This window comes from Labeo rohita, chromosome 7 (assembly GCF_022985175.1).
Source record: "Labeo rohita strain BAU-BD-2019 chromosome 7, IGBB_LRoh.1.0, whole genome shotgun sequence".
NCBI lineage: Eukaryota > Metazoa > Chordata > Actinopteri > Cypriniformes > Cyprinidae > Labeo > Labeo rohita.
The window spans coordinates 37,647,739-37,673,491 of record NC_066875.1 but is presented as its reverse complement, the minus strand read 5'-3'; the positions used below and the strand labels follow the sequence as shown (position 1 = coordinate 37,673,491).

The 25,753-nt window shown below is 36.9% G+C and overlaps 1 protein-coding gene and 1 long non-coding RNA gene across 2 annotated transcripts; one reads left to right on the top strand and one right to left on the bottom strand.

Moving 5' to 3' along the window:
* Positions 1–10,185: 10,185 nt before the first annotated feature.
* On the bottom strand, positions 10,186–21,955 carry LOC127168736 (uncharacterized). Its single transcript, XR_007828135.1, has 3 exons — positions 21,885–21,955; positions 20,890–20,945; positions 10,186–10,280 (listed from the first exon to the last, which is right to left on the bottom strand). It is a non-coding gene; the product is annotated as an uncharacterized LOC127168736 (long non-coding RNA).
* Positions 21,956–22,270: 315 nt separating this feature from the next.
* Positions 22,271–24,924, top strand: tmem256 (transmembrane protein 256). Its single transcript, XM_051115787.1, has 4 exons — positions 22,271–22,436; positions 22,636–22,673; positions 23,234–23,314; positions 24,384–24,924. Exons 1-4 carry the CDS (start codon positions 22,355–22,357, stop codon positions 24,525–24,527), a joined length of 345 nt encoding a protein of 114 aa, XP_050971744.1. The 5' UTR covers positions 22,271–22,354; the 3' UTR covers positions 24,528–24,924.
* Positions 24,925–25,753: the final 829 nt, after the last annotated feature.

The following is a 25,753-nucleotide window of genomic DNA, read 5'->3' as shown; positions in this document are numbered from 1 at the left end:
TACTGTCCAAGACAAAAACAAAGCTGCCTGATGTCCCTGAGACATATTACCTTTATTTCACATGTCCACTGCACTGAACCAAAGACTGAGAGCTTGAGAGTTGGGAGCTGAGGACGCAATGGATAAAAATCAGCCATCAAAGGTAATGGTCCACACCAGAGAAGACTGACATATGCGCAGAGCTAGAGTTGATGTAGCCACACGACCTCTTTGATATTCGCAACACACAAACATCGCACAAACATACACAGTGTTTGCCCGCTGGGGGTCATCTACAACAGGACAGGAAACCCCTGGGGAGCTGAGCATTCTATAAAGAAATATTCTGCAATGCTCTCTCTCTCTCTCGCTCGTATTTCTACTAAGGGACGTTTGATCTGTCTTATTCTCAGTAAGTGACCAGTGAGAAGAATCTTTGAAGTGTCTTATAAGATCCTCTCCTGCTGTCAGAGGCTGAGGGGGCTTTGTTTTCACAAAGATGCTTCAAACATGCATTCATACATTCCTACAGATTCCACACCTTCAGCAATTCATCCACCTTCACGCTCACATTGTAATCTTATAGCAATTTTTGTGTACAGTCGTCATTGCTCTTATACAATGGTAATGTAATAAGCTAGTTGGGTTTATTGGATGCTTTAAGTCATCATGATCTTCCATCTGTGTTTTGACAAATATAATTTGCAACCTACAGAGGCAGTTACTAAACTTTCTGATTGCCAAATGACTAAATGTATATACACTGTTTACAGGAAATCTTCACAATACAAAATATTGCCTGTATGTGTGAAACTGTCATATTTTACTTCAAAATCCAAAGAATTTGCGTCATTAAGATCCTCATGCTGTTGTTGCTTTCTTTTCTTTTTCTTTTTCTTTTTTTGGTATTATTTCCCTGCAATACAAATTATTCCCTGGAATGCAAATGAAATGTAATGCAAAATAAACCAATTAAAAATAAATAAATAAATTAATTAATTAATTAACAAAATTATGGAACAAAAGTATGGTAATTGTAAATGCATCTGGGTGCATTAAAGCACAGATAAATGCACCTAATTGGACAGAAAATAATGTAAATTATTATTAGCATTATTATTAGTAGTATTAGTAGTAGCAGTATAAACGTGTAGCAATTTAATTATGAAATGAAAATTTTGCATAATAATAAAAAAAAAGAATAATTCCGGTAATTCTGAAAAATGTAATTACATATGGATGCATTAAAGTACATGTAAATGTACTTAATTGAAATGAAAATAATGCAAGATAAATAAATAAATAAATAAATAAATAAAGCAAAAAACAGGCTTATTTTTCTGCAAAGTGTTTACATTTTAATTTTGGGGTGAAATATGAAATGTTTTTTAATTTACCTATACTGTATACAAATGTATTTTTATGTATTGTAAATGTATGTAAATGCATCTGGATGCATTAAAGTACAGATAAATGCACTTAATTGAAATTAAAAATAATGTAAGATAAATAATTAAAAATTAAAAAATAACAACAACAATAATAATAATATTAATGCCATATATATATATATATATATATATTTTTATAATAGTAGTAGTGGTAGTAGTAGTATAAAGGTCTAGCAATGTAGTTATGAAATATAAATTTTGTATAATAAGGTAAATGTAAACGTGCCTGGATGCATTAAAGTACAGGTAACTGCACTTAATGTAAAAAATAAAAAAATAAAAAAATAAAATAAAATAAAATAAAATAATGAAAAAGGCCTTAATTTTCTTAATGCAAAATGTTTAAATTGTAATTCTGGGGTGAAATATGATTTTTATTTTTATTTTTTTTATTTTTTGTGAAATTCACCCGTAATGTATACAGATTTATTTTTATGTAATGTAAATGTATGTACATGTAAATGTGTCTGGATGCATTAAAGTACAGATAAATGCAATTAACTGAAATGAAAATCATTTGAAATAAATAAATAAATAATAATTATGCCAAAAAAAGTTTCTTAATGCAAAGTGTTAACATTTAAATTTGGGGGTGAAATATGATTTTTTTTTTTTTGTAAAATTAAATTTTTATATTCTATACCGTTTACATTCGGATCGGACAATGTCCTCAATAGAGTACTGGTAATGAAATCACTGATGTAATTATCATGCTGCTGGGGGACACAGTACAGGGTCATCTACAGTTCAGCGACCCCTGGAGACGAGGTCAGGAGGCATCAATTGCAGGATGAGTTCAGGGTTTAAGACAGATTAAATACTAGGCCCATCCGGGGGTCTGGGACCAGTTTTCTAACCACTCAGTAACCGCCTTCCACATTACCTGCCATCCGACATGTTTACCAAAAACAAAACATGCACTGTTGAAGCAGTGAGATCCTGTGAAAGCAGTCAGTTCTCCTACACATGGGGGACTTGTTTTTCTTTCTTTTAGTTTCAACAAGCAATGGCTCCCTGGAACAACACTCTCACCCCCGTGTCTATGTTCACCAGTCACGCTTCAAATGCCTCACAAATGCGATTGAGTCAAAGCGTACGCAAAGAGGTGGTGCCGTATCACACGTACACACACACTGGCAAGAAAACATGAACAGGCATATAAAGATCACACACCCAGACCTGCATGTGTAAGCATCACACTTTCCCATCAACACGTGGAACTAAAATCTTCTTTACACCCCGGTGATGGTGGCACATCACAGAGCGGTGATGGTGAAAAAATGTAATCTATCTTTAAACATTAACTTCATGAAGCTTTCATTACCTTGCTGATGGCAAATTTATTTTAGACAGACAGTCTGACAGGTCTCTTCTCACACAGTATTAGAACGGTGGGGTGACACCTGTCAAAACTCAGAGTATAACAGCATCTGTCAAGAAGCATTCGGGGCTGCGTGTGACGTACGCAAAGGAATTGCGTGTTTAATAAAAGTACATTGTCCGGCGACTGAAAAAATTAAGAAGATGGCATGGCGTTAATATGACATGAATACGGTAGCTTATGTCAGAGCATTTGAGATACACAGTAATGAAGACTGGATTCATGCTGAGAGTAAGACCATGTGTGATGAAATGCTATAATTAACTAGAATGTTAAACAAATGTGGCGCCTTTGTCAATGTTTAATTGTGTCTGTAAACGTAATGTGCTTATGATTTAATTGCTGGGTGTGCTAATTATATTACATGTATGTTTGTATTACCTGAGCTAAATTTTAAAAGGTGCTTGCCTGTGAAAAGCTCACTGCTGCAATGTTTGAGTGTTAAACCTTAGCAACCGAATAGCCATTCTGAGGTTTTTTGAGTGGGTATTAGTATGTCGTTACAGGGTCACAAAAGCGATTACACTGGCAGAAAGAATGTTTAATTTTACAGCCGAATCACACCTTTTAACATCAACACCGGCATTAAACTGAATTGAGTCAAAACTGAACTGACTTGAACTGAATATCAACATTGCTGGCTTTTGTAGATCTGCTTATATCTAAATTGAGTTAACCTCAAAATTAAAATTCTGTTATTAATTACTCACTCTCATGTCGTTCCAAACCCGTGACACCTTTGTTCATCTTTGGGACGCAATTTAAAATAATTTGTAACCTGGCTGCCTTAAAAATTTAAGTTCAGTCAACTCAAAAAAATGTTTATTCAACTTTGAATGTTAAATTATACAATTATAAGTGACAACTTAGATATTTGAGTTGAATCAACTTAAAATTTTAAGGCAGCTAGGTTACTTACCCATCTGTTCAGTTTAGCAAACACAAATATCTAAGTCGTACTTAGTACAACTTAACATTTCAAGTTGACTAAACTTATTTTAGTTGACTGAACTTAAAATTTTAAGGCAGCAGAGTAACAAATTATTTTAAGCTGACTCAACAAATTGTGTTTTTTGTTATTTTTTACAGTGTATGCAGGGTCAGAAAGATATTTTCATCAAAAATATCTTAATTTGTGTTCTGAAGATGAACGAATGTCTTACAGGTTTGAAACAACATGAGGGTGAGTAATTATTGACAGAATTTTAATTTTTAGGTGAACTATCCTTTGAACTTAAAGGAGAAGTCCACTTTCAAAACAAAGATTCACATATAATGTACTCACCCCCTTGGCATCCAAGATGTTCATGTCTTTCTTTCTTCAGTCGTAAAGAAATTGTGTTTTTTGAGGAAAACATTTTATGAAAATAACCAATTGTTACGCCAGATAAGACCCTTCTTTCTCAGCTGGGATCGTTTCCAACCACAGTTAGGATCGTTTGAAGCCGCATTTAAACTGCATTTTGGAAGTTCAAAATCGGGACACCATATCAGTCCATTATATGGAAAAAATGCCGAAATGTTTTCCTCAAAAAACACAATTTCTTTACGACTGAAAAAAGACAGACTTGAACATCTTGGATGACAAGGAGGTGAGTACATTATATGTGAATCTTTGTTTTGGAAGTGGACTTCTCCTTTAATACAGTTAATCTAAACTGAACCAAGTTGACATAAATAATGACACTATTGTCTTTTAGAGCTGGTGTACAGCAGAATTTGAATTGTCTCCATAGTTAGGTTTCCTTAACTAATTCTGATGTATTCCTGTGTATCCCTTTGAAGCTGCTTTGACACAATCTGTAAAGGTACAGTTTACCAAAAATGAAAACTCATCATTTACTCATCCTCAAGTTGTTCCAAATCTGTATGAGTTTTTTCTTCTGTTGAATGCAAAATAACATATTTTGAATGTTGAATGTTGGTAACCAAACCATTCACTTCCACAGTATTTTTTCCATACTATGGAAGTCAATGGCTAACTGTATGGTTACCAAGTACTAACACAAGTACACAAGCAATTTTCAATAGGCTAGACCATAAATAATGCTTGGTCCGAATTTCATAGACTTCGAGGCATGGCATCCTTCTATGGATGCAGCACAGTTTTGACACATAGTGTACTTCTGTGGTGCCCACAAGTTTGAATTTTCATTCATTATGTAGTTTCAATGCAGCTTCAAAAGGCTCTAAACGATCCCAAAAAAGACAATTTATATACTTTTTAAACCTCAAACGCTCGTCTTGTCTATTCTCTGTGATGTGCATGCAAACTCTGTGTAATCTGGATCAAGACAGTTAGGGTAGGCTGAAAAACTCCCATCTCATTTTCTCCTCCAACTTCAAAATTGCCCTACATCGCTGCAGAAGTACCGACCCAGTGTTTACAAAGAAGATCAAATGCCCTTTACAAAAAAAGGCAAAACAGCGATGTAAGATGATTTTAAAGATTTTGAAGACAAAGCGTTTGAGGTTAAAAAGTATATAAATTGTACATTTTATATTATTATATATTACTATATTTTAGCTGACTGATTTTGGTGCCAATCAGCTAAAAAAACACAGCTTTGAAAGTGATTCCAACAATATCATTACAGCTGTGATGTGAACTCCACTATTCTCATAAAATTAGAATGATTCTTAAAAAATTAATACATTTAGTTATCATTATAGTTATTGCCCTTGGTGCAAATGGGCCTTTATTCATGAGACTGGACTGCACACTGGTAGAATGTAAATTATCAGTATGTTTCTAAGCAGAGATAAAAACTTGTAATAAAAAGTTTGCAGTAGCCTCCAAGGCAGTTTGATGGGTTTCTCTACAAGAGTCTGGATGAAACCAAGCTTTTATCTTGCTGGAAATACATAACGTTCATTACTTTCGAGGCCAGTTGAAATGACAAAACCATATAGTGGAGACACTTTATTGTGCAGTCTTAAAGAAGAAGTCTACTTCCAGAACAAAAAATTACAGATAATGTACTCATCCCCTTATCATCCAAGATGTTCATGTCTTTCTTTCTTCAGTCGTAAAGAAATTATGTTTTTTGAGGAAAACATTTCAGCATTTTTTCCATATAATGGACTGATATGGTGCCCCGAGTTTGAACTTCCAAAAAGCAGTTGAAATGCAGCTTCAAACGATCCCAAATGTGGTTGTAAATGATCCCAGCCGAGGAAGAAGCGTCTTATCTAGCAAAACCATCGGTTATTTTTATTTAAAAAAATACAATTTAAATACTTTTCAATCTCAAACATTTGTCTTGTCTTGCTCTCCCTCACTCTAAACCCGGTTAAGTTGAATTTACTTAAAAAAACTTAAGGAAACTGGTTGCCCTAAAATATTTAAGTAACGTTTACTGGAAAACTTGAAGTAATCATTACTTAAATATAAGAGTCATTTTAACAACCATTTTAAGTTGAATTTACTTAATGCTTTTAATTTATGTAATTACTCCATTCCTCTAATAGGTACTCACTGACTCCCAGAGTGCATTGCGACATGAATAAATTATGCAATTGCTTTGCTTTACTGTTGTTGTTTGTATTTGCCAATTTCATTTGCTGTCTTGTGTCAGTAGTACCACAACAAAAAACAAACAAACAAAAAAAGCTCATAAAATGGTTATTGATACAGTTAATAAAAATAAATAAAATTGAGTTGTTACCATTGTTGTGATTCACACGCTGAATGTTGAAGTCTGTGTGTGACTCACGCACATTACCCCAAATATTAAAAGATTGTATCAACACAGACACAAGCTTCTTGTAGTGTTCATAAAAAATAGAAAAACAATAAAAAAAAAGATCATTAATCAACATGAAAAGTATGCAACCTAATGATTTAATTAGAATATAGGTCACCTTCTAAAAGCAACCTATTTATTACTTTTCTTTCTTTGAAATCAAAGAACTCTGATTTCATGTTGCATTGATGCAACAATAGAAAGAACACTATAGTAACATAAACAAAGTTCCAAGTGCCCAACCAAAAGTAACACTATTCACTATAATGGTGAGTATTAAAAAAAAAAAAAAAAAAAAAAAAATTGTGATGTTCTCTCTAATATTTCAGTTGTATTGAAAATTCAACATTCAAGATGACTTTGGGAAATGAGTGAATTCAAGTAGTGAAAGAAAGATGTGAGTGAAAAGTCTACTAAAAATTGCCCCATCTCAAAAACTTTTTCTTCTTCTTCTGTTGTTATGTTGCACATTAGCAACATATTAGTGCACTGCTGCCTCTCACTGGTTTATTAATGTCATTGGTTTCTTTGTGGATACTTGGATATTTTAAGTAAACATCACTCAAAGCAAGTAAGTAAATTGTTTTATTTGCCTTGAAAGTAGCTGTAACTTAATAAAACCTAGTAAGTATAGTAACTAAGTAAAGATAACTAATTGTAACTAAGTAAGGTAAACTATTGGGTTTTACAGTGCTGAACTCTGTGTATTCTGGTTCAAGACAGTTAGGGTATGTCGAAAAACTCCAATCGTAATTTTCTCCCTCAACTTCAAAACATGAGAACATGAGATGGGAGTGTTTCGACATACCCTAACTGTCACGAACGGGAAAAAAACAGAGGAAGAGGAAGACAAGATGAGCGCTTGACATTAAAAAGTATATAAATTGCCGTCGTTTAAAGCCACATTTAAACTACATTTTGGAAATTCAAACTCGGGGCACCGTTGAAGTCCACTATATGGAGAAAAATGCTGAAATGTTTTCCTCAGAAAACATAATTTCTTTACGACACAAGAAAGATAGGTGTTTTAAGAGGTTGGGGTAACACTGAGTTTTTTGCTGAAATGTTTTTTCAGGACAAACAAAATGTCCAAGAACACATTGTACTTGGCAACACTGCGGTCTTCAATCTCTCACCGGGTGAGCACATGTCTCCTCTCTGTCCTTCTTAAATCTTAGTTACATTTCTCTGAGTTCTGCCAGTCTGAAACCAGTTTCATTAGCTTCGAACAAGCAGCCATCAGGTGTCCATGAGTCAGTACCACCTGGCAGGGTCACAGGGCAGTCACCACAGGCAAGAAAACTGGCATCCCACTGTCCCCTTCCTTCTCCTGCCATTTTCTCTTTGTTCCTCTTTCTCAGCTTGCATGACAAGAAACAGATTAAAACAGCAGCTCTAACAGGACGAGGTGAGACACGCTTCTACAGCGCATGTGTGCACGCGTCTCGCGCTTTCCTGGCATCTGTTCATAATTGAAACCCATATGAGATCTGGCATGAGGAAAATAGACAGAGCTAGAAGGGGAGAAACAGATACCAGATACATCCACCTGCCCTCAATATACACTCACAGGGAAAAAAAAGAAAAGGATGAGAGAAGAGGGTAAACAGAAAATGGAGAAGTGTAGAGAGGCACAGAAGAGAGATGGGATAAATAGGAAGAAAGACAGGAAAGGAAGAGAGGAAAAACAAATAAAAGAAAATCCTTTTTCATGGTCATTTTTCATACCGAATATGCATTTATGTGAGACAGCGGGGTGTACAGCAGTAGTGACTCGTGTATGCATTCTACATACAGTATGAGCAATGTTTTGGTTTCTTGTGTGGGCTCTGAATAAATAGCTTTAGCTTCCACTTCAAAGTAAATAAATAAAGCAGGTAATTGTGAGATAAAAAAGGAAAAGAAAGAAAGTCACATTAACTGTAGATCACTGTTACAATGTTGCATTTTCTCTTTGGTTTGGTTCACTTTCACCAGGCAACACTTAAAAATTTGGTTTCTGGAATCTTTGAGCCATGACCACCTCATTCAGGTGATTTCGGGCACTATTTTTTTGGTGCGGATCCGGGCTTGATCGCCTTGTTCATATATTCTGAAACAAACCAAACTACTGTAAGTGAGTAAACGTGGCAGGTTCCAATACAAAAGGTCTGAAAATACCCTGAGATTTACAATTACAAGAAAAAAAAATTGCAATTGAGGCACAAAGTCAGAAATGTGCAATATAAAATCTAAATGAAGAGAAATAAAGTCATAAACGTAAGGAAAAATAAATCTGAATGTTAGATATAAACTCATAAATGTGAGGTACAAATTTGCAGCTGCAAGATATTAAAAGGGTCATCGGATGCAAAACTCACTTTTAGATGTTGTTTGAACATAAATGTGTGTTGGCAGTGTGTGTACACAACCACCCTATTATGATAAAAATCCTCCCAGTGGTATCTTAAAGGGGTCATCGGATGCTCATTTTCCACAAGTTGATATGATTCTTTAGGGTCTTAATGAAAAGTCTATAATATACTTTGGTTAAAAATTCTCAATGGTAGTGTAAAACAACACCATTTTTACCTTGTCAAAAGGAGCTCTGCAAAAATCATCCCATTCTGAGGGATCGTTCCTTTAAATGCAAATGAGCTCTGCCTGCCCCGCCCCTCTCTTCTCTCTATGGAGTGACGGGCTTGGAGATATTGTTTACTTTAGCCGCATTTAGTGCGTTTAGCTGCGAAACTTGCTAACTATAGCGTTATTAGGAAAGGTGACTGCAGAGATTCATAAAAAATACCCTTATACTCACTTCTGCTGTAGGTGAAGCTGGATCACGGATGATTTGCACGAACATAGACGCATTTATGTAGATCGGGAGGCGCATTCCCTTCACAAACAAACGTAATCCACTGCATCTTTAGCGGCTCAGATGTCGAGAGTAAATGATGACCACTATGTTCATTATTACATCCAGCAACACAACACCTCAATCGCTTAATCTGAGATATTCTTGTCTAACTTACATCCCTGCTCCAGCATCGAAACTGTTACAGCTGATCTGAGGTAAGACGCTCATGTCAATCAACTATCGTGGGAGCGGCCTCTGTCGGTGTGCATTTGTGGTTAAAAGTATATATTTATATATATTTTTTTAGAATATGACTGATTGTTTCGCTAGACAGGACCCTTATTCCTCGGCTGTGATTGTGTAGAGCACTTTGAAGCTGCATTGAAACTGCAATTTGGACCTTCAACCCCATTGAAACTTCATTTCTTTTCAGCTGAAGAAAGACAGACATGAATATCTTGGAAGATATGGGGGTGAGTAAATTTTCAGGAAATGTTTAGTCTAAAAGTGAACTAATCCTTCAAGTCCCATTTCTAAGACATATTATTTCAGTTGTGATATATAAATGTTCAATTCTTACATATAAGCTTGTAACGGTAAGATATAAAGCTGCAATCTTAAGATATTAAGTTGAAATTATAAGAAATTTAGTCACAATCATGAGGTATATATAGTCACAACTGTGATACAAACATACAATTACGAGATACAAAGTTGCAACTGTGAGATATAAAATTGCAAATCACAAGAACTAAAGCCGCAATTTATGAATAAAGTTAGAATTACCTTTTAATTGTTTTTCTCGGAGGCCTTCCATACTTGTTTTTTCAATTTTGTTGCTCTTCCTCTGTCTTCTTTTTCTTGTTTTGCAGTTGGTTAGATGTGTACTAAAAAACAAAACAAAAGAATACTAATAAAGGTGGAATCAGATTTATTGCAGTGTATTAGGATGCACAACATGAGTGTGCGTTCTCATATACACTTCACCTTCTGCATGAACAAGAGCATGTGTGTGTACATGTGGGTGTGAATACTGTGCGTCTATGTGTGTATGTGCTCCTATGTTAGCGCATGTTCACACCCTCATGAGTACATTCGCCTTCTGGGGAAGAATCCCAGGGTCAATGAATTATTCATCACACATATCTTGTTAAAAGAAAAAAAATCAAGGCAGGAGGAAATATGGTTGTTTGATATTTCCATGAAGGGAATTCTCTCCATACCAGTCCTCTAAAGAAACAGGAAGCAAGAGTTTGAACACACCAGCAGTTTGAATGTAGGCCACCGTGATGTTCTAACAAACTGATTGATGCTAATCACTGTGACTGGTCTTGTCTCCTGCTTTCCTTCCAATTTATGACAGAGTAAACGGATGCTGTACATTGTTTTAACATTTCTGTCTTTCGGTGTGTGCGTTTGTTCACACAGCTCCTCTTTAAATAGAGCACAATTTCACAGGTTATTAAGTCAGCTCATCCTGCTCTTTACATAGTGCTGATTCCCGTAATTAACCATAATCATTTATTTATTTGTTTATATAGTTTGTTTTTTCATCCAGTGCATTTGTAAGTCAGATGCACTCGCAGAATAGTAAAGAGGCAAATGAGAATTCAGAGTAGGCTAAATAATGAAGCAACGGCCTAAAATAAATCATGACAAACTCAACGATGATTTCGTTCATTTAAATAGACAAAAAAAAGCAAAGAGATCCTTGCATGAGGGGATGAAAGGAAATGCAGATGATCTAAGGGAATGGGAGATAAAAATATACAGGACAAACTAAAAGACAGATGAGGTAAGATTAGTTCAAACCGAGATATCGTCGGGCACAATAAACAATAATCTGCTATAAGCACTCAGAGAACTCTTTGTCACCACACTTATCGGTGTGTCCTCTAAGATGTCAATATTTCTTTAGCCGCAGCCGCAATCCCTCTGACTTTGCCCAGCAGTTTCAGATAGTGACAGATATTACGGTTATCTCCGAATGTACTCTGCTGTGAATGCCAAATAGGATGACCTGCATGTTGCATGACAGGATAATGTTATCACACATTGCAATATGTAATGTTATTTAAAGATATAAACTCTAAACTTTGATTTAAAGGTGAAGCGTGTAATGCATGTGTCACTAGTAGCAGTAAATAGTGTGATAACTGTGATAACTGTGACTGTCCAAACAGCAGTTCAACAACCCAAACTCACAAAACTGGTTGAGACAGAAGTGTACGTTGGACTTCTTAAACGAAACAGTTGTGCTTCTGTTTTATGCTAAAAGTCTTTTTCATTAACCACCAATAATTCAGTCTAATAGGTGTTATCTGTGCTGCAGCAAGCATATTTAAAATGAGTCATTGTCATTCTTTTCAGCTCATATCGTTTCTATGTAAATTAGGTTCATTATAGATTAATTAACAAAGACTCTTATTAACAGAAGTCAGCGCTATATTTGTCTGGCACAATTAACATTATTAGTGCTTGCATAACGTCAATGGAATTTTTTAATATGAGACACTTGTGTACATTTTCTGTTCATCAAGGCAGCATTTATTTATCACAAAATGATCAGATAATAATTTTATTAATAAACTAGAATTGCGATTATGATTCATAGATCGACTATAATGTTCACGTATGTACGTTTCAAAAATAATTACAAAGAAACAGCAAATAACACATTGAATCAAATGTGAAATTGTATTCTTCTAAAATATATTTCAGTAATCTTTACAACTTCGAAAAATCTTTTTTTTACCCATGATAGTTGTACAATGATGTTCAGTGGGCTAAAATTCTTACAATTAAAGCAATAGTTCACCCAAAAATGAAACTTCTGTCATTAACTACTCACCCAAACCTTCATTCATTCATCTTCAGAACACAAATGAAGATATATTTGTTTTTATTCAGTTACAGCAATGGTGCTGCCTTTCTCCATATTAGAGATTTCCTGGCTAGAACGTCATCAGTGTTATCTCTTTGACATATGTGGACTTTCTGCACAATGTCACTCTCTGGTGTCCAGTATGAATGAAACCCATCCCATTTTGCGTAAAAATCCAAGTATGTATAACTGCAAACCAGAGATCTCCAAAATGGGGCGGGAACTCCAAAAGTAGGCATAACCTCCAAAATGGGGCGGGGTCTCGTCGCGCAAAGACCCCATTGGCTCTGGCTTCAGCCTATTGTTATTGACTTACATTTCAAAACTAAACTTTATAAATTAAACAGTGTTTGTAGTTGATCTCAAATATAATAAACTATGCTATAAATAAATAAGCTCAGTGAGAGCAGAGCCCCACAACTTGTGGCCAGTGGTTAATGATATAAATGGGAATCAACCACGAGCTCTCCCACGAGCCCTCCCAGTGAAGCGCAGAGGAAAGGCTTTACTCTATTGCTTTGTTTTAAGCAATGGGGGCATCCCGGGGCTTGAAATTCGCAGGGTAGGAGTGGGTAGTGATGCTGGACGCAACTAAAAAGGCCAATCCTGCCGTGCAGTCAGTTTCACTGGTTAAGGTTAGGGTAAGGTGTGGGGTAGGTTTAGGGGTTAGCATTTGTGTAGCATAGTGTAGGAAATCAACACTGTGATTGACACAACCAATAAAATCTGTAAAATCAGCTGTGGGGCGGAGTTGGCGTTGACGTGTCATGTGCCTGTCTGTCAAAGTGAGGAAGCCACGGCCTATTTTGGAGCGCCCACCCTGTTTTGGAGTTCCCAACCTCATTTGGAGATCTCCAGGCTGCAGTTATATACCCCTCTAAAAATCGGAAAAATAATACCTCTCTCCAAAGAAATATTAAGCAGACATATAATAATCCACACTTTTCCCAGTGTACAGAGGTTTACAGGAGTATTTAGTTGTTAATTAGATACAAAAAAAAAACCCAACACACTGATATGGCAAGCTATCAGAACTGAACTGAACCAAGAACCGTGGTTAAAAACCGAGGTACATATTGAACCGTGGACTAACTGTATTGTTGCATCCCTAGTGTTTACTACGCAAAACCGTAATTCACTGACAAGTTACCTTAAAGGAACGCAGACGATATCACCAATTTTATACATCGATATTATCAAATCGCACTGCGATAATAAGGTTGCTTGCGTAGCAAATGTAGTAAATCCTGCTACATCTGAAAGCACATGAAAATACCACATTTAATAACATGTTTTTACTCCAAACTCACTTCATAACGACAATCGAGTGTTTGTAATAAATCCTTCTGTGAGATGATGTGGATTCTTACACAGAATGAGGCACGCAACATATTCCATAGTATTCTAAGCAGTGTGTGGTGGGAGGAGCAAAACGACAGACACAGTGGGCGTGACGTCAGGCCTCGGAGAGGCTTTTATTAAAAAATAAGGAAAACAAAAGTGTCCAAAGGAGGAAATAAAAGTGTCCAATATAAATAGGTGAACTGCTATCCTCGACGTGCAGGGGTTCCGTGAAGGAGGGGCAGTGTTCAGAAGGGAAGGGTCCAGGTAAGGGGCGGCAACACTCGCTCCTCGCCAAGGTCTGCGGCACGAGGGGCAGCGGCTTCTTTTAGCGGCTTTGTCCACTGCACTTCCTGGGGCAGGTAAATCGGCCTGCATCCATCTCACGTGTGCGGTTCATGTCCGGACCACGGATCCAGCAGCTCGTCCATCAGCGGCACTGGTTCCCTCGACGCTCCCTTCCTGGACCCACAAGGACACCAGCGTGCATGCACGGAGAAGAGACCAGTCTCCTGACGAGAGGCACGCTCGGCCTTTCAACAGCGGTGGTGATGAGGCTTCATTCACATCAGGTGTGCCTCATCACACGCCGCCAGACCTGCCTTTTTCAGCTCCCCTCCTCTCCCACACACCCACTCCCGTCGGGAGCCTGGTGAAGGGCGACGATTACGGACGGGGTGACGATGATAATTAGGGGGAGGCAGCCGACTCGTCACAAGTGATAAAGACATTGCATTATTATATACTTTATTATAAGGAAAATTATAATAAGAATAATTCAGATAAACCATATATTGTCGTAGTCGTGTGTTTATTAGTCACACTGAATCAATGAAAGTTAAATCTTCTGTTTATTCAGCTGAGCTCTGGCCTTCAGATGCCGATTTACTACTGATCACAGAACCGTGCTTCTCTGACAAGATGCGTGCATGAATATCGTTTGCGATATTATTGCAATTTATCATGCAGCCCTACTGTCTATGCAGTGTCAGAAAGCTTTCGGATTCCATCAAAAATATCTTAATTTGTGTTCCAAAGATGAACGAAGGTCTTATGGGTTTGGAACGACAAGAGAGGGAGTAATTACTGCCAGAATTTTCTTTATTGGGTGAACTATCCATTAAAAGTAAAACAAGAACGCTTTAAAGGTGGTAGTGTTAAAAATCACACAATCTCATGCCAGTTTTTAACTATTTTACTTTTTGGTGAATTGGTGGTTTTTTTGCATATCACATTTTACGAATTCATACAAAATTGCCACCTTGTCAAATAGTTACGTTTTCCTGTGAAACTGGGTTGTTGGAATCATGATTCTAGTTTATTAGCCAAATAATGTCGCACTTATAAGGGATTTGACTAGAGGGTTTGCTCCAAAGAGCACAGTAAACCCGCCACAGCAAATGGATGGTTTAACAACACACAAAATACATAAACTCAGAGTGCACAAAAATACAATACATGATTTCCAATACATTGTACTATACACCTGTACGCCTCCAGGGTGCAATGTTGTAGGTGAAGAGTGTGGCTCTGCTGAGCTGTATAAATGAAGCAGATAGAGTCTAGCAGCAGGATGCAGTGCAACAAAACAAGCATCAGCGGTGGTGAAGGTGCCAAATACACTTTCAAATATCACTTTAGAGGATGTGAATCTCCATCATATGGATGTTTTTACAGAAGCAAAAGTTTTGTGGTGCACTCATGGAACCAGCTTAACAAGGCAAGGGCGAACAGCAGTGGGAATCTGCCCTGGAGGGGGCTCAGTGAAAATCAGCGGAACTTGTTCTTCTCTCCTTTTTCGTCTTTTTATCAGAATAAACAAGGTGTTGATTGTTGCCCAGCAGTGCTGCTGAAGTCTGTCTCCACATCCGTGACTGCCTCTCTGGGTGTTTGTGTGTATTAGGGTTGGAGTTGGATACGTACATGGATGAATATGAATGTGGAAGTCTCATGGACAATGTAAGCTACATTCTCATGACTGAAATCTGCCCACTGCCCCAGGAAACAATACAGCCTCTCTCTCCTCTTTTAATTAACCTTGTTAATGAAAGTCACTATTTGGAAGAAAGAGACTATTTGGAAGAAATGAGAGGTGTCTCTCATTTTTATCATTTTGTCCAAATGATGATAACATCTTGCTTAAGAGGCTGCGTCTGAGCTTCAAGAGGTTCTCTTAAGACCCTCATAGCCCATCAATCATCTTTGAAAAATCAATTCAGATTCTGCTGGAATTTATCTTAGAGATGGTGAGAACTCAACAGGGACGTCATTATTTCTGTGTGCAGCACAGGCTGAGGCTGGTCAGATGATGTAAATGATGGCCTCCTGCAAACAGCCTCTTGAAAAATAAGATGAATCAGTCCATTTTCTAAGCCCAGCCCTGAGATATGTCACTCAGTATGAGGACAGCGTCACCTGGCAACCATCCAAATATCCTTAGATCCACAAGACGGGTTGCATAGCAATATGAAATTGCCACTACAGAGACAACAGCTGGCTGGCTGCTGTATCACCATTATTTTTGTTTTCTTTGTGCACAAAAAGTATTCTTGTAGCTTCATAAAATTAAGGTTGAACCACGGATGTCACATTAAGGATGACTGATGACTATTTTAAGAATGTCTTTACTACCTTTCTGGGCCTTGAAAGTTTCTGTTCCAGATGTTATCAAAAATATCTTAATTTGTGTTCCAAAGATAAACAAAGGTCTTACGGGTTTGAAACGACATGAGGGTGAGTAATTAATGACAGAATTTTCATTTTTGGGTGAACTACGCCTTTAACTAAGCCTTAGTAAGTATGAGAGAATTCTTTCAAAAACATTAAAAGCAAAAAACTCAATCAAACAGTATGAAAAAAAAGAGAACATTTTGGATTAACCAGTAAAATCTTTAATTACAAACATTCCTATGGCATTTTTAAGCAGGTAAGCGCTACAGGTCTGTTAACCACTGAACTTTTCAAAATGAAGCTGGTGGATAAATCCTGTCAATTTGCATGAGTTGCCTTTGAAGCAGGATGAAGATGAGCTTAATGAGCTTTGCTAATTACTGTGCTGATCACTGTCCCTATCTTTTTCCTCGCTGTCTCTTACATCTTCCTATTTCACACTTTGACTACTGCTAGCATATAGGCACTTTGTGCAAACGGTGCATTTCAGTGCTTAGATCAGAGTACATTACTGGAATCTCCAATGCACTCAGTGTGCGCTCCTTAATCTCCAGCATAATTTAAATGTTCGTGAAGGCCAAATTTTACAGGGAAGGTTCTGAAGATTTAAATTTTAAAAACAAATTTCCATAAACCATCTAAATCTTCATAAGCTATCTTTGTACAAAGCCTCTGAGCAAAGGTTAAGGTTGCTCTCGTCCATAATAAGATATAAAGATTATAAGGATTGCATAATTGCATTACTGTAAACATATTTTCCTTTGTTTCCACAAGATGAAGGACAAGTCGAAATGATTTTCTGTGGTAATCAAGGGGTCAAGGTTTGGCTGGTGCATATAGCCCAATTATTCCCTGATGGCAGACAATTTAGCTATAATCTAAACCTGAAAGTTGGATTTTTGACAATGTCAGCATGAATACTGTTCCTGATTTACACAAACTTGCAATGACCACTGAAAACCAGCAATAATGTATATATTTTGTAAACACATCACAATCAGATGTACCACTGGCAGCTATGAATTTTAGGTTAGCACACCTTTAGCTTTATGATTGACTGACACACAATAGACCAACACAGAAATATACGAGAAATATACTAAAGTCATAGTGTTGTCCCTTATCATTGCATAACACTGTTGAAAAAAACAGCATATGCTGGTTAGGTATGTTTTGAAGCATGACTGCTGGTGTATGTTGGTCCTTAGCTGTTCATGTGCTGGTCCTAAGCAACTAGCTCCAGCACATGACCGGCTTAAACCAGCTCATGACCACCTAAGGACCAGCTTAAACCAGCAGCCATGTTTCAAAGCACACCTAACCAGCATATGCTGTTTTTTTTTTCAACAGGAAAGTCATCACAAAATATCCTGATACTGTCTAAAACAGTTGCAGGGTCGTGAAATCAATATAGCTCCGGACTGATTAGTCACATGGCATTTATAACTGGGAGGCATTGGCTCAAAATTTTCTGTGGGTCCCATGAGCAAGGATGGTAGATCAAATCCTGCACCATCTGAGAAACTGCCATTGAGACGAATGGGAATGCCAATGGAAATCTGTCTCCAGGGATTTTCCGGGTGGAAATTGACAGCATGGCACAGATGACGGCAATTGACCTTAAAGGGTTCCTTCACCCAAAAATGAAAACTGTCACAATCTTTCTTCGGTGGAACACAAAAGGAGAAATTCTGAACATTTATATTTACATTTATGCCTAAGTGACTTACAATGGAGGAACAAAAAAAATTCATCACAGAGCAAACAATAATTTGTTGTAGTTTTGGATTCATTTTCTGTATAAACAGAAATTTAAAACCTTTTAAGAACAATTTTCTATGGAAGCCCATTTCCCCCACTGGAAAAGGTGAAAAAAGGTAATTTTTCATAGTTTTTTTTTTTTTTTTCACAATTCTGACTTTTTTTTTTTTGCAATTGCAATTGCAAGTTTACATCTTGCAATTCTGACTTTTTTTTCTCAGAATTGTGAGATAAACTAGCAATTGCGAGTTATAAAGTCTGAATTGCAAGACAAACTCACAATTCTGAGAAATCAAGTCAGAATTGCGAGATATAAACTCACAATTATGACTTTTTTTTCTCAGAATTGCATTTGCCTATATAAACTTACAGAAATTATAAAATCTGAATATATAGAGATATAAACTTTTTGACTTTTTTTTCTCAGAATGCTATGAAATAAACTCACTTTTGTGAACTAAAAATGTAGAATAGTGGGATATTAAGAATTAAAGTAAGAATTGCAAGACAAAATCTCACAATTCAGATTTTTTTTTTTTTCTCACAAATGCAACTTTGTATTTTGCAATTCTTACTTTTTTTTCTTGGAATTGTGAGATATAAACTCACAATTGTGAGTTATGAAGTCCAGTTCTGTGGGGAAAGAAAGACTGATATGTTCTCAGAATTGTAAATTTATATCTCACAGTTCTTATTTAATACCTCATAATTGCGTGTTACAAAATCAGAATTGCAAAATAAGAACTCACAATCCTGACTTTTTTTCTCAGAATTGCATTAGCCTGTATAAACTCGCAACTGGGAGTTATAAAGTCAAAATAGCAGGATATAAACTCGCAATTGCAAGACAAAAACTCACAATTCTGACTTTTTTTCTCACAATTCCAAGTTTATATTTCGCAATTCTGACTTTTTTCCTCAGAATTGTGAAATATAAACTCGTAATTGCTAGTTATAAAGTCCAGTTCTGAAAGGGAAGAAAGACTGATATGTTCTCAGAATTGTGAGTTTATATCTCATAGCTCTGACTTAATACCTCGCAAATTGCATCTTACAAAGTCAGAATTGCAAGATAATGAGAAATAAAGTCAGAATTGCTAGTTTAAAGAAGAATGTAAGTCATACAGGTTAGAAACAACATGAGGGTAAATTATGCCAAAAAATAAAAATAAAAAATGGTGTGATCCTTTAAGATGTAGTTACTAGTGCAAATGTCAACAGTGAGCAAGATGACATTATACCACTATATACAGCCAAGAGGCTGCTGTGGATTCATCAGCTTTGTTTCTCACCACTGAACTTTCAAGAGACAGACGTTTGTGTGGTATTAAGCTCAAAGCCCAAGTCAGAAAGACAGCCAAGTATCTATCAACAGCTTGATCCCTGCTGATAACCGGTATCTTCTCTTGCTCTGGCACTCCCTGACTTGGCAAAAGCAAGAGTTAAGAGAAACTTACAGTGCATCCTCAAGCCCTCAATTTCCACACATAACAGCAAACCAAGAAAGCTGATCTCAGACTGAAGCTAAGCCAATCACACACCATGTGCTAAAACAATCCACTGATTCAGAATCAGCTATAGGCACCATGTTGTTTCTGCTGCGGAGCTCATGTGGCGCGCTCTCTCAAACCTGCTGTTACCAGAGGTCAGGGTTTTCTCCTGAACTCTGCGAGGGCTCTTTATAATTTAACTGCATACAGGGGGCTGCATCCACACACCTGCCGCACTCGCACACAAAGAGAGATTGAGCGAGAGAACCTCATTCTTGATCTATTATTGAAGCTCTGTATTTGAGAAAGCTGTCTATGTTGAAGGATGAAGATTTATGCATGCATCGTGGAATTCACAATGCTGAGGATGTCTTTCAAAGAATGAATACATGTTGCACAATATAGTAACCACTTGCTAAAACGGAATACATGAATGTCATCGTGGAATCAAAGTAGCAGAATAGAATAGAATAGAATAGAATAGAATAGAATAGAATAGAATAGAATGCTTTATTCACTCTTGAAGGGATGGTTAACTGAAAAATATTTGAATTTCATTGAATGGAGGACAGAAACACTTTTGAGAAATTTTTCAAAACATCTTTTTTTCCTTGAAGGTTGAGTAAATGATGACAGTTTTCATTTTTGGATCTCTTTAACAGATATTAAATGACAAGCATTTAATAAAAGCAGATTTGGAATATTAGACTTCTTGTGGCTTGACCAATTCTGAATGTCTAAGTTTGCTATTGTCTTTTTTGTAAGCATACAAATAAACACTAACTTTTTAACAAACAGAAATGACCTTGGCAGATGAGGATTCTGATGAAGCCTGGCAAAAATGCAGACAGGCTGCAGGAGAAATTGCTTCCGTGAAAACTAGTGTTTGGGTTAGAAAGCCTTGACAGAGACAGCCACAGTGCATCAAGTGCATATGGCTTTAATACTATAATGTTTCATGGTTGTGCTGTTCTGCTTGTCATTTTGTCTACTGTTAGTGGCTAAATAGTGCCTGTGAGAAAACAAAGCCATTTCCCTGGAACAGACTGTCAGGTGTAGTCTCTTAATGTACTCTGAAACGCATACTGTACAACTCTGTATCTGCCTGACTGCCTCGCTCCCACACACACGCAAAGAACATTATGCAGCCTATTAGGAGAACTGTACTTGACAGTACTGAATTTGCTAAACAAGAGTATGCAAACTAGCACACAGATAATGCAGACACAAGCGCACAGACATCATCATATACACTAGTACTGCCAAAGAGGTTCATCTACAAGTGGGTCAGGCACGGCACACAATTTAGGGATCAAGTCTCCCCACTAGGACAGTAAAATATGAACTCACCTCTATCACAGGGACCAGCCAACAGCCCTCACATGGAAAACAACTTACAAAACATACTGTAAAAAATGAAAAATGCTTTGTGTGAGTGTAAACACAAAGGTCAATGAAAAGCTCTAAGAAAAATCCCATATACCCTGGTGAATAAAACAGCATATGCTGGTAGGTATGTTTTGATGCTGGTCCTTTGCTGGTTTATGCTGGTCCTTGACCAGCAACATGACCAGCATAAACCAGCAAAGGACTATCTTAAACCAGCTAAGGACCAGCTTAAACCAGCATCAAAACATACCTACCAACATATGCTGTTTTTTCACCAGGGTATACTGTGTTATGCTATATATATTTTCAAATTTAAATCTAACTCTTACACAAAACTCTTGTACATTTGTGTACACAAAGTATGGAAAGTACAGAAGGCATGGAAATGTTTTAATTGACTGCAGTTATAATGTTTACATTCTACTTAACCTCAGCACAGCCGCACAAATTCAAATGTAGGGCCTGAAACGTGTTTAATTATTAAACAAGGTTAATTATTCGGTGTTCATTACAAATTTGGACCAAAACCTTGCTTTTATTTAAGAAGAGGGTTTTTAAAAATGTAATTTTCTAGATATTAAGGGCTTATTTCGTACACCCACAGAAGTTTTCCAGAGTTTTGAAAGACCTTCAGTTAAAGTAAAACAGCGCCCCTCACTGGACACTAAAAGCCCACATCCCTGCTCCAGTACACAGATAATTTGTAAATAAACTCCAAAATGTCTTTATTCCCCCAACAAGTGAACAGAGAAATTAAAACCGTACATATTCTAAAAAAGTAGCCTACATGGTCATACGAAATTATAATTGGTTTTATAGAATTTATAAGAATTAAAATTTGCATTACCAGTCTGCATTTTGTGTAGAATATACAGAGATGTGCACGAACCTATAAACCACAAGATTTAATAACTTTTTTGAAGTGAAATGGCGGATTATTAATAATTCATACGCACCACATTATGCGGGGCTTTCGGCGGCCAAGGTAGAGAGCTTGTTTGATAACAGTGAATGGGGGTCAGAGCAGTCGCACGTCGGGGTTTCAGACGAATATGGGGTTGCATATCTGAGAGAGAAAATTATACAAATACTGTTATTAAGGCCTAAGTGTTTCTATGACCTTGAATGAAAAAAAAAACACACCTTTTTTCGCACAGTGTAATATTGTAAACAAATACTTCATTATAACTGTGTTTTAATTGTTGTACTTACCATATTGTATAATTTGTTTAATCATAACTAGTTCATTGTCACATCACTGAAGAGTTTTATAGCAGTGCTCACGTGATGTGAAACTATGCCTTTGGACGCCATCTTGGCTCAGCGCTCGTAATTGCGAGTAGATAGCATCATTCTTCCTGTTAGATCCGTAATGACATCAGTTTCCTGCATGTGCTTTCAGTTGTTCCCTGTTACTTGAGAAGTCATGAACGCTTCTTCGGTGGTCCAGAGGTTAGCAGGGATTTCTGGAGCTCTTGCTATCGCTGCAGGTGCATATGGAGCTCACGGTAGGTGTCCTTTCGGATCGATTGTGTTTTATTTGGCTGATGGGTCTCGTCAGACAATTACTGCGTTAAGACTAAAAAAATATTATATTGCTGGGCGCTGGACAGGTCGAACGTGACCGAGCGCACGCTAGTGAGCATTTTTTTTTGAAAGTTTTATAAAGCTTTCTGCAACTCTTTGGTGTTTTTCTCTCCTGGGCAGGATTCAGACGCAGTGAAGCGAGTGATTACCAGAAAGAGGTGAGTATATTTGGCTGTTTATGTTCTGTTGCTTTGTCACTCTGTTTATCTTGACGTTTTGAAAACTGGTTTGTTTGTACACAGAGAGCACCTTGGTATGGAAGTCGATTTCCGCCAAATTACAAATATGACATGAAACAAATATATAATTATGAAATGAAAAGTCAAAACTCTGGAAGAATGTTTGTCATAATTATGACTAACATATGTACTGCCATAATTATGACTTGCCCCTTTATCTCAGTTATTGACGTTTATGTAATAGCTTTTTATGTCAAAATTATGACTTTTATAATTGTCAACTTTTTATGGAATTATGATTTAACAAAGTATGTTTTTGTTGTCCTTCTGTAGAGGAAATGAGCTTGTGTAATACAGGGTTGGGAGTAATAGGCCAAATCTTTTTTTTTTTTTTTTTTTAACCATGTAACCGACATTATTACTTATTACTAGGGAACCTTATGAATGTCATGCATTGTCATTATTTAGAACAAGGTGCAACACTTTTAGCCAAAAGTTTTAGCCGTTTTTTTTTCTTCTTCTTCTTTTTGTCTCTTCAGTTATATGATACAGCAAACAAGTATCACATCTACCACAGTCTGGCATTGTTAGGAGCCGCCCGCTGTAGAAAACCTGCTCTGGTAAATACTTCTTAACATCATTCTTACATTAATATAAACATTTTCAGCTCTAAACTGAAATCAGAGTTATGACAACTGATTTTCTAATAGCACTGTTTAATCTCCATTTTCTAACCCTCTGTGGTCTCTTGTTTCTCACATTATTAAATAGTAGAAAACTCAAATATACAATATACCATGTCTGTTTATTTGCTAAGTAGCCTTGTAAAAAGCAGGATAATGCACAGTTATTATAAAATGAATCTCTTTAGGGGCAGGGTCATAGAAGTACCCTGCACTTTGTGTATTGTTAAACTCTAATCCATCTGTGATGATGAATAATAATGTTACTTTTCTGTGAAACAAAAAATTACATTAAAATGTCCATCAGTAAACTGCTGCGTCTGAAATTTACATGTATATATTTTTATTGATATAATTAATATGTAAATAGATTTAATATATAAACAACATATTTTTTCTTAAATATATCAATGCATGTGTAGTTATATATGCATAATAAATATACACAGCACACACATATATATTATGTAAACAAAAACTTTTATTTTGGATGTGATTAATCGTTGCACAGCACTATAATACATCAAGTTATTTTGCAGCTACTGTTTCTCAAATAGTGTGTATTCGTGAACTCTTTTCAGAGACTGTTAGTCACCAACTACTGTTTTTAGATGCAGCCTGACGTATTGAGCTGAATGTCAGTAACATCATCAAATGTCACTGATTTATGAGTATCTAATAACTGAACATCACTAGTTTCAAATCTGGCACCTGGCTATTTGATTTGTTGCCATGTCTGCATGCATTATCAATCTATCCTGTTCTCACAATAAACACCTTTTGATCATCTCTGAATAATTGAATAGCGTAGTAGAATAATGATACTCATTATGCAGTGCTTTACTTGATGACCTCCATGGGAACAAAATGTCTGTTGGTTTGGAGTGAATTGAATGCCAAAGCTTGAATCGACAGTTCATATTGAAAACTGAATGACTTTTAATATCGAACAAAGCAGTAGCAATCAGATAATTTAACACACACTTCTTCTTTTGTTCCCCCTAAGGCGGGTGCAGTCCTCCTCGCTGGCATGGGCTGCTTCTGTGGTCCGCTCTACCACCAGGCCTTAACCAATGACCCCAGTTTCAGCAAGCTGGCGCCGATTGGAGGCTCTTTGCTGATCGTTGGCTGGGCTGCGATGGCTCTTTAAACTCCATTTGCCAGACCTTGACCCTGTGATTTTAACATTTTCAGAGATTATGTTCTGTTTTGTCATTTGAACAAGAAAAGAGGAGCTATATGGTGGCTGAAGAAGAAAGGGGTGGAGAATTTCACATCTTATCTAACCCCTTTTCAGTCACGTCTGGAAAGTGATGATAAGGCCTTTGGATCAAACATAATTCTTTTTTTTTCTCTCTCTCTCTCTCTCTCTCACGCTGTCACAGGCATCTTTATTTTGTCAGCATGGAAAAGAAAAACTTGAGAAGCTTTCCTTTGTGGCTTATTACTGAGAGTGAATGAGTCACACTCTGGGTTTGTTCATGTCTTGAAAGTGTATGTACATACTTTTCCTTTGTCTGAAAAAATAAAGCTGTCTGCAGAGCTGATTGCCAGTTTGACCTTCCGATATGGGAGGAAATGTCTCTGTGAACGTGTCTCCCAGGTCAACGATCTCAATAGCCTTCGGGCTTTGATCCTGTAAGTATGACAGTACAAAGCAGTTCATTATCGGCGACCTCACTTTTCGCGCTTCTAGTGTCCAAACTTATCTTTATTCAAATGAAAAGTGAAATCCAATGAGGTTCTAATTCCAGGGCCTGTGACTGTCGGCATATAGCTTGGGTTGGGGACCTTTGAAAATTGCTTTATAAATCCTCAGGTCAATTTGCAAGGGCGGCCTTATAAGCCAGCTCTGTTGAGGCGAGAGGCTTCTGTTGACGCCGCACGTCCCAATAAAGTGATCACACCACTCGTAAAACCCTCATTAACTCGGGCTATTAGGAGAGCCGTGCAAATCAGGGCAAGGCAATCAAACCATTTCAGTCTCCTGATGGAAGAATAAGAAATTTCGCTCTACTTGTGGAAAGAAAGACATTCATGCTTATCCTAGAAGGATTGAACAATATAAAGGCATTTTAAGTGATGTATGTATAATTAGGTCTGATTTTGGCTTTCCCAAACTGAAGCCTGTTTTAGAAAAGTTTCTTCCTTGTTTCCTCCTCCCTGACATTTCAATAGCGCTGGGAATTCCACCAGTCGCTCATTACTGAAGTCAGATCAGGGTCTCCTCGTTAAAATCCATAAAGGCGTATCGCGCTCTGCTTCACGAGGCCGTGTTAAGTGTCTCCTCCATGGCTCTGTCTGGATAGATGCAGCCAGTAAAAATCAATGTTTAAAGCAACCAATACATTGCAGTGGCCCTGTGGTCATTCGGTC

Bases quoted from the DNA above. Each gene is read 5' to 3' on its own strand.
- tmem256 (XM_051115787.1), top strand. From the start codon at position 22,355: ATGAACGCTTCTTCGGTGGTCCAGAGGTTAGCAGGGATTTCTGGAGCT. The intron at 22,437-22,635 runs GTAGGTGTCCTT...TCTCCTGGGCAG, and splicing joins AGGTGCATATGGAGCTCACG to GATTCAGACGCAGTGAAGCG. The intron at 23,315-24,383 runs GTAAATACTTCT...GTTCCCCCTAAG, and splicing joins GCTGTAGAAAACCTGCTCTG to GCGGGTGCAGTCCTCCTCGC.